Source organism: Amblyraja radiata, chromosome 10, assembly GCF_010909765.2.
Source record: "Amblyraja radiata isolate CabotCenter1 chromosome 10, sAmbRad1.1.pri, whole genome shotgun sequence".
Taxonomy (NCBI): domain Eukaryota; kingdom Metazoa; phylum Chordata; class Chondrichthyes; order Rajiformes; family Rajidae; genus Amblyraja; species Amblyraja radiata.
In genome coordinates this window covers 7,522,789-7,540,232 of record NC_045965.1, presented here as the reverse complement: position 1 = coordinate 7,540,232, position 17,444 = coordinate 7,522,789, and the positions used below count along the sequence as shown (strand labels likewise).

Below are 17,444 nucleotides of genomic sequence, written 5' to 3'. Positions count from 1 at the left end.
TGCATTCTCCACAATAATTCTCAGTACTGCTGCCCTACATTGATTCGTTCTCATTTTGTATATAGTCACGAATGTGCAGCCAAATTCTGCTGCAACTCCATCTACAAGTTTGCAGATTACACCATTGTGGTGGGCCGGACCCTAAACAATGTTGAGACAGGCCATGCTGCAGCCCATGCCCAATCTGCACTTCATCTTCTGTGGGACCTCCAATGGCATTTGATCATTGCAATCCCCTGTCTGCTCTAGAGCCTCCAGCACCAACACTAAAGGGCCTGTCCCACGAGCATGCGACTGCATGCGGCAAGCACGACCAAACCGGAAGCGGGGGCCGCGCAGAGGTCGAGTGATCATGTACAATTTGACGTGAAGTTCGAGCGAAGTCCGCAGGAAGTTCGCGCGTGACGTCCGGCGTCAAGACGCTGCGTACGGCGTCGAGACGCTGCACACGCCCGTCGAGGCGGTGCGTACGGCATCAATGCGGCTGCGGGCCAGCAGGCTGTTGCAGCGCGGAATTTTTGGACAGTGTCAGTTTTTCGGCGATGTCGGGACCAACTCCATACGGCTCCGGCGATCGAAGTGGGACCGGCCCCACGAGGCCGTACGGCTAAAGCGACCACGTTACGTCGCACCTGCCGCATGCACGTGGGACAGGCCCTTTAGACTTTCCACTTCGCGCCTCCTGCTTCCATGTGTCCAGGGCCTGCTTCCCGTAGCTGATCACAAATCTTTGAGTGTTTCCGAGGGCAAGGAAGGTGAGCTCACAGCCTGTTCACGGGCACTGATCTTCCGCTCCATTTTTTTCTAACGTGTTCAATGGTCTGGAAAGTAAGGACAAGGTGATCCGAATCCTTGTTCTGGTGAAAAGAGGGAATAAGAGCAGGTCCAATAATAATTTGGAATAGTTGAGTGGAAATCTTCAAAAACCCTGCAAATTGCTGAATATCATCAAACATGGCTGTATTGTTACCATTGTTTAGTTTAAAATTAGAATTATTAAACCACTTGTGTCTCTGTCAGCTCTTTAAAGAACTGTTAGATAGTACAACCTTTATTGCTGTTCCCAAACCATTGCTCTTTGAAAATTGCTATGGAATCTGATTGTATCCTTCTTGTACATTCCTTTGAGTGTGCAGTGGAATTGGTGGATAGAGCATTATGATTGAAGAAGGGTCTCGACCCGAAACGTCGTCCATTCCTTCTCCCCAGAGATCCTGCATGTCCCGTTGAGTTACTCCAGCTTTTTCTGTCTATCTTTGGTTTAAACCAGCATCCGCAGTTCCTTCTTACACACTAGAATTCTCAAAATTGTTTAAATATTTTTATTCAGTTGGTGCTCGTGAAAGATCATAAACATTTGATTAGCTCTACAGACCACTTTCTGATTTCTAAACAAATATTTGTCCTAATTACAGGACTCTTTTTTAAAAAAAATGTTTTAAAAAGATTTTTTTTATTTTTATTGTCTTGCAGAGCCTTGAGTGTAAGTTACCCGAATCTGGTATTTTAAAATACAATCTTTTCCTTCTGCACGTACTCCGTCATTTGTGGAGCTTAGTCTTTTTTCTTCTCGGGTCAGGATGTAAATGTGTAACTATAAGTATATTTTTGTAATATCTGATTCCAACTGTAATTTTTAAGCAGTCCAATATGTAAAGAATTTGCTTCCTTGTCTCAGGATCTCCCAACTGAGTTTACAACTAAAATATGTCGCATGATCACTGTGGTAACAAAATGTGAAGATTTATATTAACAGGAAAATTCTTTAAACAGAAGCATGACTAACCAAATGCAGCAAAAACAAGCTTGAGGCAAAAAGATTGTTTAGGATATGAGAACATTAATTAGCTCCTTATCATTCTTTAACATTTATAAAGTTTCACAGGTCTTTTATTGTCATGTGTACCAATTAAGGTACAGTGACATTCGTATTACCATACAGCCATATTAAAAAAAAGCAACAACAACTACATAAAAGTTAGCATAAACATCCACAGCAGCGGTTCCCCACATTCCTCACTGTGATGGAAGGCAATATAGTCTAATCTTCTTCCCTCATTTTTCTCCCGTGGTCGGGGCAGTCGAACCATCCGCAGTAGGGGCGATCGAAGCTCCCGCTTCGAGGCGGTCGAAGCTCCTGCGGTGTGGAGCTCCCGAAGTCGGTCTCTAACCAAGGACCGCGAGCTCCACGATGTTAAGTCCGCAGGCTCCCGCGGTTGGAGCTCAGAGGTCGATCCCTGGCAAAGGGATCGCCAGCTCAACAATGTTAGGCGGCAGTGTGGACGGAGATACGATACAGGAAAAAATCACATCTCCGTCGAGGTAAGAGATTAAAAAAACGTTTCCACCAACCCCCCACCCCCCACGTAAAACAAGCTAACGAACACTAAAACATACATTTAACACATACTCTAAAACAACAGAGAAGGGATGGGCAGACAGACTGTTGGCGAGGCAGCCATTGCTGGCGCCCCAACTACTGGTCCTCGTATCTAACGAGCGCCTGCTTTACGTACAGCCTGTGTACATGAGTGAGTATTTAGAAGACCAACAGTATTGATTTGCTAGCTGCTGCAGGCATCTTCTGCCATGTGGGAATTTGGATCATGCCCACATTTTCAACTTGCAAGTGGTTTGTGTCATGACTTATTCTCAGGAACAGAACCCTGCCATAACCTGGGGACCAGCTGTAATCCATTCCACATCCATTCAGTCTTCGTCAAGTATTTTATGGAAGTGCTCGTCTTGATTATTCTTGAGTTGCATATAAGGGCATGAACCTGCTACTATATTGTGCTATAGTGCAGCAGAACCAGGCTCAACTTTTTAAAATCTTATTTGCTGTATTATATATTTGGGCATAATCATCTTTTAACAATACTGAATTACATTAACATGCTTAAAAATGCCTATTTTGTTTTAGTGGCCAACGGACACGCCAGAGGATCTGAAAAAAGAGATATCTGCAGGTTCTCAATTTATAGGCTTGATAGCGGTGCTCAGTGCTTGTTTTTCCAGTGGGTTTGCAGGAGTTTACTTTGAGAAAATCTTGAAAGGGACAAAACAATCAGTTTGGATTAGAAACATTCAATTAGGTGAGTAAAATTATTCTTATTATATTCTCACTGGTAATTCCAATTATGAAATGTTAAGTGATAATTGTGCCATTAGAGGATGTTCCCGATATATCAATGCACGATCATCTAAATAGCAGACTGGTTCTGTCAGTGGTGTTTGTCATGCCTTCGTGAAGGTGAACATTGGTGCCTGTCTATTTACTATCAATTAAATATTTTTTTGCTCTGTAGAGAAAATGCACCGAGTAGAATTGCATCCTGGTCCTAAAACTAAACCCCAGGCTGTATTTAATCAGTGTGATGTTGTTCCTATGGATATGCACCTCCCCTCTGTCTGCTATCCCTCCTTTGATATTTGGATATACAGAGCACATGATAGCTACCATTTTGATGCTCTAAAGAGATAACAGATGTAAACTAACAATCATCAAGATAAAACTTTGGGATTTTTTTTTAGTTTAGTGTAGAGATACAGCAAGGAAACAGGCCCTTCGGCCCACCAAGTCCTCGCCAACCAGCAATCCCCGCACACCAACACTATCGTACACACACAATTTACAACATTACTGAAGCCAATTAACCTGCAAAAGCTGTACGTCTTGGAATGTGGGGGTAAAACTGGAGAAAACCCACGCATGTCATGGGGATGATGTACAAACTCTGTACAGAGAGCGCCCCTGCACATTTTCTAGGGGACTGTAGATTAAATAATTGCACATTTTCTAGGGCATTGATGGGATAGCTCATCTGGAGAGCTAGTACTGATGCAATGACCTTTTACAGTACATTAAGGACCCTAAAACATGACTAATCAAAAAAGATAAAATATACGTCATAGGTGACATACTCCTTTAATGTAGTGAAGTTGAACTTGGAGGTGCAAAGTTATAAAATTGGTCATCTTAGCCAAAAGCTAGTAATATGATTCTGTTATTTATTACATGTTTGTAATGTTGGGTCGCACTAAGACTGTTCAATTCATTCAAGAAAACAAGAAGGATTTGACAAATGATAAAACTTTTTCATGATGAAGTTTGTTCAGGCACATTACACAAGGATTGTTTGGAAATGGGTTCCCCACTTAACTCCATGATAGACTGACTAACAAGTTTATTTGGAGGAATTAGGGGTAGGGCAAGTGTGTGACATATTTTGTTGATATTCAACTACACCCTAGCAGCAAAAATGTAATGTCACAATCTGGATAATAGGTCATGCCAATTTAGTGTGTAAAAATCTGAAGCGTTCCTCTGTAAAGTGAAAAGTAACCAAACAAATTTTAGACTTGTCATGTATCCCATTTTAATCTCTGCTACAAAAAATATTATTGGTAACAAGGTCATTTTTGAAGTAAATCCACAGTTGTAATACAGAAAAAAAAAGTAGCCAATTTGAGCACAGCATGCTTAAAAAAAATATGCTTGATAACCAACTCTGTTAATTTTGGAATGAACATTCACAAACCAACAAAAGATTCAAAAGAAGATGAATCCACTGTTTAAAAGAAAACCACCAGAATAAAAATTCTGTGATATAAGATTTGCTTCCAAATATTTTAGTGCAATGAGACATTCATAGTTGGTGGTAGTCCAAGTAGCTGAACATCTTGATTATGAATAGACTCATTCTTCTACTACCAACAAAAATAAATAAAATAGTTGCCAAAGCAATTGAGACCATGTCACAAGAAATGATAAAAATGTACCCAGTACTTTTCAGATCACCCAAAGTACTCTGTGTAATTTTCAAAATTATCAAAATTTTCCACCTTTTAGCAATTAAATTAATAAAAATTGGCTCATCGCTTTTAATAGAAATCAGTAAGTTAAGCTATGATATTAACACTTCCCTCACTTTGCTGCAGAAAAGGTTGCAAAATGGTTTGTTATTTTTTTTAAATGGATATAGTACTGAAATATACACACATGCAAGTACTGGCTATGTGGCAATGCACATACAACGCATCAGAGAGATTAGGTTATTAATAAATAATAATAATAAATACTTTATTGATCCCCTCAGGGAAATTCAGATGTCCAGAAGCCCCCAACCAACAAACCCACAGATTCAAAACGAACGCAGACAGAAAATACATAGAATACAATGTGGACACTACCTGAGAGCAATAAATACTTAAAAAGACCAATAATTAACAATTAAAAATTAAAAATTGCAAAATGCATCCCCCTACAGCCTAGCGGTCCGAATTATAAAATCTAATGGCTGCAGGGGTGAAGGATCTCCTGAACCGCTCTGTTCTACAGGGCAGGGAGAGGAGCCGGTTGTTGTTCCGAGTGCTCTTTTGACTCTCCAGAATTACATGGAGGGGATGCTCGGGGTTTGTCAGGATGACTTGCACCTTGTGCCTCATACGCCTCTCAAGCACATCCATTCCAGAGTCTACTCTCCCCTCCAGCACTGAGCTAGCTCGTTTAACCAGTTTGACCAGCTTCTTGTTGTTTTTTGCACTAATGCTGTTGCCCCAGCAGACAACAGCGTAGAAAATAACACTTGCAACCACAGTGCTGTAAAACATGTGCAGCATATCATTACACACATTGAAGGATTTGAGCCTTCTGAGGAAAAAGAGTCTGCTCTGGCCTTTTTTGTAGAGGGAGTCAGAGTTGACAGACCAGTCCAGTTTGTTATCAAGGTGCACTCCAAGGTATTTATATGTCTGCACCACCTCAATGTCAGCCCCTGCAGCGTTGACCGGCTGAAGGGGGAGCTTGGACCTGCCAAAGTTAACCACCATCTCTTTAGTCTTAGTTGTGTTCAGGATGAGACCGTTCTCTTCACTCCAGGCACAAAAGGAACTGGTCAAGTTCCTGTATTCCTCCTCCTGCCCGTTGATTAGCATATACACCAGGGTGCAATGAAATTCCTGTTCACACACAGCTCAGTGTATATAGTGTTCAATAATGATAAATACAAGATGAGTGCAAAAATATCAGAATGGTGCCAGATTGTAGTGCAAATAAAAGTAGCACAAAAAGGGTGTACAATATCGAAATAACTGAATGAGGGAGAGTTAAGAGCAAAAGTACCTGGCAGCATCTCTGGAGAAGGTGTGTGAAAGAGGTGATTTGTTCTGGAGTCTGATAGCAATGGGGAAGATGCCATTCTTAAGCCTGGACATTTGAGCTTTCAAGCTCCTGTATCTTCACCCAGAAGGTAGAAGGGAGTAAAGGAAATGGCCAGGGTGACAGGTATCCTTGATGAAACGTACATTTAAAACTGGGATTTAAAAGACTTTTGGAGAGGCATATGGATATGGAAGGGGATGGGTCGTGTGTAGGTAGATAACTGATGGTCTTGTCATCATGTTCAGCACAAACATTATGGGCCAAAGGCCCTGTCCTTGTACAGAACATAGCTGTACTGTGCTATGTTCTATTTCAATCTAATGAGAATTCCAGTGGAAATTGGAAGAACCTTCTCGAAGAGTGGTGTGAATTATCAGCGTGTTACCACTGGGAAATTGTTTAAGTGAACAGATGAAGCTAGACAATCGGAGAAGGAAGGGTTTGGACATTTATTCTGAGAGATTTAGATTAAGAAAAACGTGGATGCATGGATGGGACAAAAAGCCAGTGTGGACTGGTTGGAATGGATGGCGTATTTCCATATCCTGCATCCTATGTAATATTCTAGTTTATACATTTTACAAAGTTGGATATTCTTTTTTAATACAGTATGTTGATCTTTCATCAAGTTTTTAATTGATGTAAGCTTTCAAATTTCAAGTCAAGTCAAGAGTATTCAATTGTCATTTCCACGATAGCAGAACAATGACATTTTTACCTGCAGCAATTTTTCAGATCTGGAACACAGTGCACGTAGATAATATATTACAAACAAAACAATTACAATAAATTAATAATCCCAAAACCTGTGTAAAAAAAATGCCTGAAGTCTGTAGTGCAACCCGAGATAGTCCATAGTTCATCAGTCAGTGTTGTGTAGCGTTCAAGAGTCTGATGGTTGTTGGGAAGAAGTTATTCTTGAATCTTGATCACTATTGAATGATTTCAAATTCAAAAGTTATTTTACTGTGCTGTTTTATATCCTATGTAAAATCAGGGGAAAAAATATAAAAATACTAGAAGTCTTAAATAACAGCAGAAACGTAACTAAGCAGAAATTTTCTCTCCAGGTTTGTTTGGAAGCGTTTTTGGAATGATGGGTGTATATGTATATGATGGGCAGCGAGTAGCAGATCACGGAGTTTTCCAAGGCTACAACAAATTCACTTGGATCGTTGTTATTCTGCAGGTAGGAAGTAAAGATGGGAATGTAAAAATCTACAACGTTTTCAATATTTATATAATGCCGTGATAGCTTGGTGTGCCATGGACCCGTATTTCAAAGGTAGGCACTATATTTTGGTTTCTCCTACGTTTAATATGGAACAATTGCAATAATGTTTTGCCTCGGTATCCAATACCAATACCAATCCAGTTACCATCCCTCCCTCAATTGTTACCCAGAGCACCAATGCATGCACATGCACCTTCTTGGTTCCGCTCTTCAGTGGATATGATGGTTAATAAACATGGAGCGAATTAAACTTAATTGCATTTGATTTTTGTAGTACAAATCTAAGCATAGGGATACAGGAGAAGTAAACCAATTTCTACCGTGTGGAGGAGCCTTGCCATTCAGTGCTATTTCTTCTTTATTTAATTAGTGCTTCTTGACAATGAATTTGGGCCTTGTAAGAAGTGTCATTTGGGGAGCAGTTTGGGATCAGTGAAAATAATTCCATTTGTTTTAATGTAACTATGGAGAAGGGTAGGACAGACCCACAAGTTCTGGTCCTAAACATTTGCAAGATCAATTTTAGAGGCATTAAGCGGGAACTTGTAACGGTTGATTGGGAGAGTCTGCTTGCAGGTAAGTGAACGGCGGGCAAGTGTGAGGCTTTCAACAGTGAGATGGCAAGAGTAAAGGGGCAGCATGTTCCTGTCAGAGTGAAGGACAAGGCTGGCAAGTTTAGGGAACCCTGGTTGACAAGGGATGTTAAGGCTCTAGTCAAGAAAAAGGAAGTGCACATCATATTTAGGAAATCTGGATCAAGCAAACTCCTTTAAGTACAAGAAGTGTAGGTGTAAACTTAAGAAGACAATCAGAACTAAAAGAAGGCAGGAATTGACCTGGAAGGCAAGATAAAGAAAATCCTCAATTGTTACGGGTATATTATGAGTAAAAGGGTTGCAAGGGAAAGAAAAGGTCTCCTGAAAGATCATCATGGTTGTTTTTGTGTATAGCCACGAGACACGAGGGAGATATTTAATTAATATTTCTCACCAGTTTTTATGAGGAGAAGAATATGGAAATGAAGGAATTGAGCCATAGGAGTTATGATGTCTTGGATCATTTATGAATTACCAAAAAGGAGGTATTGGGAGATTTAAAACACATGAAGGTGGCTAAATCAACAGGGCATGACCAAGTGCATCCTTGGACCTCGTATGAAGCTAGGGAGGAAATTACAGAGGCTCTTGCAGATATTTGCATTGACTCACCGGCTTGTAGTCAGTTGTGGAAAAACTATTGGAGAGCATTCTGAGGGATAGGATACGCCAGCATTTGGCTAGGCAAGGACTGATAGTCAGTATGGCATTGAACGTGGAAAATTGTGTCTCATGAATCTAACCTTTTTTTAAGCGGTCACTAAGATGATTGATGGAGGGCAGGGCAGTGGGCATTGTCTACGTGAGCTTTAGCAAGGCCTTTTACAAGGTCTGCTACCATGGGTTGCTAGTCTGGAAGGTTAGATCACATGGAATCCAAGGAGAGCTAGACAACCGTCTTGTAAGAAGGAGTCTACTGGTAGCTTTGGAGGGTTATTTTTCAGATTAGAGGCCCGAGGCCAACGGTGTGCAGCAGGATTTGATGCTGGATTCACTGTTGCCTGTTACCAAATTGTTAATGTAGATAACATTGTAGTTAATAATTTTAATAAAATTGTCGATTACACCAAATTGGTGGTAAATTTAGTGGGCCAGTGAAGAAGGATATATAAGTTTACAACAGAGTCTAAACCAGTTGGGAATGTGGGTAAAGGAATGGCAAATGGAATTTATCTCTGACCAGTGTGAGGAATTACACTTTGCTATGTAAAACCTGGGCAGGACTTGCACAATAAATGGTCGAGCCCTGGGGAGTATTGTAGACCAGAAAGATCTAGGAGTGCAGGTACATGGTTCCCTTAAAGTAGTACATCAGGTGGATAGATTGGTGAAGAGGGCATTTGGAACACTTGCCTTCATTGGGAAGAGTATTGAGTACAAAAGTTGGGACATCATGATGCAACTGTACAAGTCGTCAGTGAGACCACACTTGGATTCATGTGTGCAGTTCTAGTCGGCAAGCTATAGGAAGGATGCCATTAAGTTGGAAAGGGTGCAGAAAAGATTCATTGGGATGTTACCTGGATTTGCAGGCTTGAATTCTAGGGAGAATCTGGATAGGCTGGGACTTTTTTCATTGGAGCTTAGGAGGCTTGAGAGTGGAGTTATTAAAGCACAAAATCATGAGGGGCATGGATAAAGTCTTTTTCTCAGTGTAGAGAATTCAGAAACTAGAGAGCATAGGCTGAGGTGAGAGATTCAAGAGAGAATTAAGTGATTTTTTCCCCCCACTCATTCCATAAATTGAATTTTCTGCCAGAAAAAGCCATAGAAACAGATACAATTACTGCTTCCCAAAGATTTTTTAATGGATATGTGGACTATGGGTTTAGAGGGATATGGGGTCTATAAATGCAGACAAATGGATCTAGTGCGGAATGCCAACATGTTCGCCATGTACAAGGTGGGCCAAAGAGCCTACTTCTGTGTTGCATAACCCAATGAACTACCAGTTTCTCATGGGCCTCGAAGACCCCAAATGTCTCCGAGCGCAGGAAGGAAGGGGACCTGCATTACTTGCAGCGAGCACACTGTCCATTATATTACACAAGGCCAAATTAGGCATCCTTCACTCAGTCTTGAAACAAAACCTGCCCCGTAGAAATTCATTGCATTGCCAGTGACCTGCTTCCATTCTGTCTCAGAAACCTACATTTCAGCTACCACAGTGCCATCAGTTCAAGAAGAGGCTGTGAGTTACCCTGAAAGCTGTATTCATTTAAGCTCCTGGAATGTTATGAGGCCCCTCGGAGCAGCCTAATTCTGAAAATTGCTGCAGTGTTAAAGTATATAACAGAGCCAGTGTTCTCTGGTAACTGGCATTTAAGGACAGGTTTTGCTGCATACTGCAAATAAATTTGGATTCAAGAAAATTAATTGCTGGTATTATGGAGTTGCTAGAACATGTTACTTTCGTGCTTTCATTTATTTGCGTTTCGTAGTGATGCTGGAGCTTATTGAGAGAGTAATTTACTTTCAATAAAAAGGAACTGCAGATGCTAGTTTATAGCAAAAATAGACACAATGGTGGAGTAACTCAGCAGATCAAGCAGCATCTGGGTGTTGTTTCGGGTCGGTACCCTTCTTCAAACGGAGTAATTTCAAAGTAATTCATTTTATTAAGTTACTTGCTTAACAAGGATTGCTGTAATTCCTAAAAATACAATTATTTTTTCATGTTTCTCTCTTCAATATTTCTTTATACTTTTTGATCAGGCTCTTGGTGGTCTAGTAATTGCAGCGGTCATCAAATATGCAGACAACATCTTGAAAGGATTTGCTACATCGTTATCCATTATTCTTTCAACATTGATATCTTTCTTTTGGTTACAAGACTTTGTGCCCACCAGGTACTGAGAAAAAAGGAAACAATATATTTTCTATTTCGTGTGGCATTTTTATCCATTTACTTTTCAATTTTAAAGAAAACATATAACTTATATAAATTTCAATGTAACATTCTGTATTGATTTTAAAGTATGCTTTGTGCCACTTAGTTGTGTTTAAGTCTTTGATAAAGCTGCATATTATTTCCGAGGTACTACAAAGATCGATATTTGAAGTTGCTCTCAATTTTCCATCATATTTGTTAATTATAATTTTTTTTTAAATTTTTATTAGAAGTATCCTGAGTTGTGCACATATCAATCTAATTGTAAAGATTTTATACCAATGTTTTTAGAGCAATTTTATCCTATAGACTAATGTAACTAACATGAGCCAACACAACAAGGTGACCTGCCAACCTCAAAATACTTTTTATTCATGCTTAGGATGTTGGCATTGTTGGCAAACTGAAGGCTTGATTGCTGCAGTCCTCAGTGCAGTAAGGCAGTAAGGCAAGGGCTTGTGGAATGTTAATGTAACTATGATAAAGAAACATATTTCCATTTGAGGACAATGCGTGCTTTGGACAGGAACTTGCAGCGTTCTTCTGGTTTCCCTGCCCCCCCCCCCCCCCCCCCCCCCCCCCATCCCCAACCCCATTTTGCAAAACCAACAATGGTTGATGGTTTACAAGGTAATATCAAGGAATGTAGGGAGTGGAATCCTGGACTAGGTGTCATTTATATGGTGCATACTGCAGCTGTGGTCTGCCAGCCAAGGAGAGAGCACTTTTATAGGTTAGTGGCTTTTTAATTAATGCGCAAATTACAAATGGGAACTGTATTCCTTACTCACAATTACTGTATTCAGGACAGCACAGTTGATTCACAGCCAGTTGCCTTCAGGCAAATCGAAGCAGTCTGAGTTAACTGGTTAACTTGCATTTTATATAGTTTTTAAAGTTTTAAGTCAAATGCAGTGTTAAGATCCATTTGTCCGGCATTAATTAACCTGATCCCACGCTGAGTCTATGTTGAAGAAGTCACTGGTCAGATTTTGCAGCTTTTCAGATAACCTGCAATACGACTACATTGAAAAGTTTAGATTTTTTTTAAATATCTACCAATTGTAATTCAGTTTATAAAGGTATCCTGCATGGCTGAAACAAACCACATAAAGAGATATAAAGCTGTACAGTGCACCGTTGAAAGATGCAAGAAATTACTCAAGTGTTTGATTTGGTTACATTTAGGAAATTGAACCCGAAACACAATGATTAAGTTCCGCTTCAAGCTCCACTAAAATTCCTAGCATTATCAGTACAACAATGAAGCCAGTATAATCAGGGAACATTACATTAAAATATCACATTTCATTCAAATATTCCTGGGTGTAAAACAAAATTGGAACTATTAAGACCAGCAAATAGGTTTATTGTCAAAATAAGCATTTTCAATAATGGTGTCTGTTCCTTCTCCATCATATACAATTACTGTAAAGAAAAGAAAGACATATCAAACCATGTAGTGGTTTAATTAATGTTTCACAAATAAGTTTCTTAGTACAGGTAAATCCCCCTGTTACAGAGGTTGTGTTTGTAGAAAACTGTACTATCACCTTTTTATGTAACACATAAACACATAAACCAGAGGCTTTCCTGCAAAATGCTTTCCCTCTTTTTACTTTAGACTTTAGATTTACAGCACTGAAACGGGCCTATCGACCTACCGAGTCCATGCTGACCAGCTATCACCCCGTACATTAACACTATCCTACACACCAGGGACAATTAACCAACTGTACCCCTTTGGAGTGTGGGAGGAAACCAGAGCACCTGGAGAAAACCCACACAGTCACAGGGAAAATGTAGAAACTCCGTAGAAACAGCACCCGTAGTCAGGATCGAACCTGGGCAGCATCTCTGTGCCACTGTGCTGCCCTTAAATTAAGACATTTGTCGACAATGGCAAAGTGACACATCACTGATATTTAACATCTGAGGCCAACATTAGACTTGGGAATGGATGTCTTGTGCTAAAGAAACACACATTTATCAATTTTTATTTTTATTCACTCAGTACTATAAGGCAATAAGTTTTGGATATGACATCACAATGTACTTTGGGTGGGTAGTCACAGCTAAGTGGCTTTGCCGCACCCTCTCCAGTCGGTGGACTTACAAACAGACTTTTCAGAATGTGCTCTTCATCTGCCAATCAATTTCTCTGACCAGAAGCTTTTGTAGAAACATGTACCTCAGGGTGTACCTCAGTACATGTTACAACAAACTGAGCTGATGCACTAAGACTTGTGGATTAGGAAAGTGTTTAGGAAATGGGGATATCAGGGGAAAAAGATGGGATTCAAGGATCAGGGTTCATTGAGGAAAGGTGGTGCAGATGGAGTTCAGGGAGCAATAGGTTGAAGTACATTGACTTTTAGAAGTACAGCAAAGTCTGAGGGAATACTTTAAGGAGCCCGATCAAGACCTGGCCTTGGCTACTGTATCGCTTCACAATACTGCTTGTCGGAGCAAATTCATCGGAGATGAAGAGCATGGTAGCACTGCACTCTGAGATATCTGTTCACGTGTCCTTGAATTGGAGCAAGCATGGAAGAGGGGGAGCTCAGTTGTGACTGCTCACCCAAAAATGTGTAAATCTCATGGCCAAATCTTATTGCTTCCCAATAATGGAATATATTCCAATTTTAGGGGGGTTTTAATTTTTTTGCCACCGATTAATCCTCTAAGAGCAAATTTTATTCCTTATCTCAAATTTTTGGATAGCGATTTGGATCTTTCATAAGGGTGAATTTTTATTGCCCAAATGGCCATAATGTAGAAGTTGCCGGCAAGTATTTTTGATTTGAATTAACATTGAGAACGGTTCTGTGCACTTTAGAAAATGAATTCAGTTTTTTTGAGTGTTAGCAAACCAGGTGATTTTTTTTGGATGTAGCTCACTTGTAGTTGAAAACTACCTGATCTTTTTCACCATTTTGCTCAATTTTTCCTGTTTTATGTTGATATAATTTTCAAAAATGAAGAGAAATTCAACACCAAGGTACTCAATTACATTTTCAGTCCAAAACATTCCTTCAAAGATTTCTATGGTTGAAATTAGGTACTTATAGCCATCTAAAAGCTCGACAAACTGCAGATAGAATTTGAATTGGATACATTTTCAGAAAAATAAATCAGGCATGGGGATTTATTTGTAGAAACAATTGTAGATGCTGATTAATACACAAAAGGACACATAGTGCTGGAGTAACTCAGCAGGTTGGCAGCATCTCTGGAGAACATGACAGATGACGTTTCAGGTTGAGATCTGAAACATTACATATCCATGTTCTCCAGAGATGCTATCTGCTTGCTGAGTTACTCCAACATTTTCTGTCCTTTATGGGGATTTATTTAATTAAAAAGAAAACTAGAGAGTATTGGGGTTTAAATGCCTACTTCACTTATGTATAGACAGTTTAAGCCACAAAAGAGCCAATAGAATTTGTGTTAGAAATGGTCAAGATATTTACTCCATTCAAAGAATTTGTTGGATCCTTTCATTTGCATTTCCCACCCAGCCCACAAGTGCACAATGTAGATTAAAGCAAAACAAAATGTTTTGCTTATGTTCAACAAAACTATGCTGGCAATGGGAATTATTCTAAAGCAAGAGAGACATGAGATACTGGGACAGTCCCCACTAAAACAAAGAAATTATTTAATAAGAATTTTTTAATTACAAATAATTTTGATGCCTTAAAGAGCCACTTCCAGAACCTTCAGAGTCCCACATATTGATTCCACATTTTTTTCCTTCAAATTTCAAATCCGATTTCTAGGTGCAACTTGATTTCTGAAATGGACTATATTGAAGGGAGATTTAAATTGGTGAGAAATTTGTCCTACACGTAGAAGTTAAATGCAACGAACGATGGAAAAATATCTCCTGATCCCAATTCAAAATCTCATAATGAAATTTAATTATTTAATTAATAGGAAATGCATTGTAAATTTCCATTATTAATTTGTCTAAATTGATTTGTTACATTGTTAATTTGATATGCTGTAGGTTTGTCAATTGAAAGCTGCTTTTTAACAGAAAACTTATTTCTGTTTTTCTGTTTTAGCGTCTTTTTCTTCGGGACCTTCTTGGTGATAGTTGCAACGTTTCTGTATGGATATGAACCCAAGGATACCACAGATCTAAGCAGAGCATGATACAGAGACAGCAGAAAGCTTCATTTGCGTGTATAAAACTTGCTCAAGTGTCTATAAACGCTAGCACTTGAAGCACTTAGCTATCCTACATGTGTTTTCGGAGTTGGCATGAAGTCAATTGCTGGCCATTATAACTAAATGGACAAAAGTGGGAAATAATGAATGAGTAGAATAATGAATGGCCCTATCAACTTTTGAAATATCGATGGTTAAATACAAAGCATTACATAGTAAACACATAAGTAGCTAAAGAGATCACACTTGGACTCGGTGGCAGTAATAAATCTCTGAAATGTGCAATCAAGGTTATTAATTAGAGGTGTGCTGGTGATTGGGGATGTTTTTGACAACCTGTTTTAAAGTAAATTGAAGGCGATTGTTTGAATCATTATTTAAAATAAGACAACTTTTAAAAATATATGTACATATGGGATAGGTGTCCAATAATCTGGCATTCACGTAGCTACAGTAATTTAGACTAAAACCTTTTAAATATCTACAATTCCATTATAAATTGGGTGAAGACAATCCCAAGCAAGCTGAGTTTTCCTTTACAATCTCTCAATTAAAGCAACGTGGCCATCTCTGCTGCTGAACATATTTCTGTTATGGGAGATTTAAATGGACCAAAAACAAAATCTAATCCCAAAGGCATTGTTTAAAAATACCAGAAGTGGGATGATAAATCAAAATTGATTTATTTAATCATCATAAGGTATATAAGTATTGCATTGTCTTAAATTGTTTTATGGTTGTGGATACAATAATTTATTTTGTCTGTATAATGGTATCTACCAGAAAATGGTTAATCTATCTAAATGTTGTGAAGGAGAAAAACAATGTTGAATCTTACCCTTAAAATTTCAGTGATCTTTTGCTATGAAATGACCAGTACTTCTTGATTAAGTGTGATGACAACTTTGAGTAGGCAATGGCACCAACAAGTGCTCTTTGATATTATAAAAAAAACTGGAATCTTTAAACTATATACTTTACATGGCATTGATTTTCTTCTTGGTATTAGTTTGGTCTCGTGTTTTGTATGTAAAATTTATTTATCTATTGCAAGGATTATATTTGACTTTGATTAATGTATTTTAATAGGGGACGAAGAATTGCACTTGGGATTTCATTCAGATACGTTGGATTTCAGTAGGGATATTCGAGGACAACAATCATTTGGCCCTCAAATCTTTGACCTGAAATGTTAACTCTTTCCACAGATGCCTCTTGACATGTTGATTTTTCTCCAGCATTTTCTGTTTTTAAATCAGATTTCCAGCATCTGCTTTTCATTGCTTTTCGTTGTTTGTAGGTTGAAGATTACGTGTAAAGGGATTTTGTTGAAGTAAACTTTTCTGGAACACCCAGTGCCCCACCACCACCACAACTAAGACGTCATTGTTCAAATGTTATTACATAATGCAAATTATAACATTTTTCAGAATTGTCTTATCAAAAATTGAGATTTTTTTGGGTCTAGAAAGGAGAAATGCTTTCATTACAAGCGGTTAAGAAATTAAATATGGTGTTTCACATAATTAATGTGATGAGTAAAGATGCGTAAAGCTAGAAAAAAATTATCGGATTTAAATTTAATGCTTCTTGGTTATGTTTCCAGATTTTTCAATGAAATTTGTACTTTGTCAATAATTAATACAGCGATTACTTTAACCTTATTGGTCTTATTTTTGAACGGTACTAAAATTCTCCTTCATTTGGTTTTCACCTCTTCAAAATCATGCACTTTTTATAGTGGTGATTGCCCGAAATTGAGCACTGAGATCAATCATCTATATTACTGAATCTCTGATCTTGACCGCTTTTGGCCAACTGTTCTGCGATTTCCGAGAGAACGCCGCCGCCTACGACCGTCATTTTTGGCCACATCCGCCGTATGAGTGCGGAGGATTTTTTTCCGTCGATGAAAAATGAGAGAGATATTAAAGTTTTTACAAAATTCCCCATTCTCTCTGCTGCCCCCGCTGGCGGCAGGGGGAGGGACTATAAAACCAGGAAGTGTCGTGCCTCACTCGGTCTCTGCCAGACCAGGAAGCGAGAGGGTCACGGCTCTCTGAGCTGCGAATAACACCGAACGCACGTCTACTCCACGGTGAGTCCCCTCGATGCGGCTGTAAAGTGGCTGCAGCCCTTTTTAAAAAGTTTGTGTTCACAAAATAAATTTTGGTTGGGTGTCTGCAGCCCAATTGTTTGCCTCGCCTTTTTTAACCAAGTTTGTTTTCACAAAATGAATTTTGGTTGTCGGGTGTCTGCAGCCCAATTGTTTGCCTCGCCTTTTTGACAGGTTTGTGTTCACAAGATGAATTTTGGCTGTCGGGTGTCTGCAGCCCAATTGTTTGCTTTGACTTTTTGACAGGTTTGTGTTCACAAAATGAATTT

The 17,444-nt window shown here is 39.1% G+C and overlaps 1 protein-coding gene across 2 annotated transcripts in view; it reads left to right on the top strand.

The window, feature by feature from the left end:
* The window catches only part of slc35a3 (solute carrier family 35 member A3), a 31,643-nt gene extending 14,925 nt beyond the window's left edge, over positions 1 to 16,718 (top strand). For both annotated transcript variants that reach the window (XM_033027945.1, XM_033027944.1), the window contains exons 5-8: positions 2,924 to 3,095; positions 7,234 to 7,352; positions 10,709 to 10,842; positions 14,954 to 16,718. In XM_033027945.1, coding sequence (XP_032883836.1) covers positions 2,924 to 3,095; positions 7,234 to 7,352; positions 10,709 to 10,842; positions 14,954 to 15,044 — 516 coding nt within the window. In that variant the 3' untranslated portion in view covers positions 15,045 to 16,718. The remainder of the gene's footprint in view (positions 1 to 2,923; positions 3,096 to 7,233; positions 7,353 to 10,708; positions 10,843 to 14,953) is intronic.
* The last annotated feature ends 726 nt before the right edge of the window (positions 16,719 to 17,444 follow it).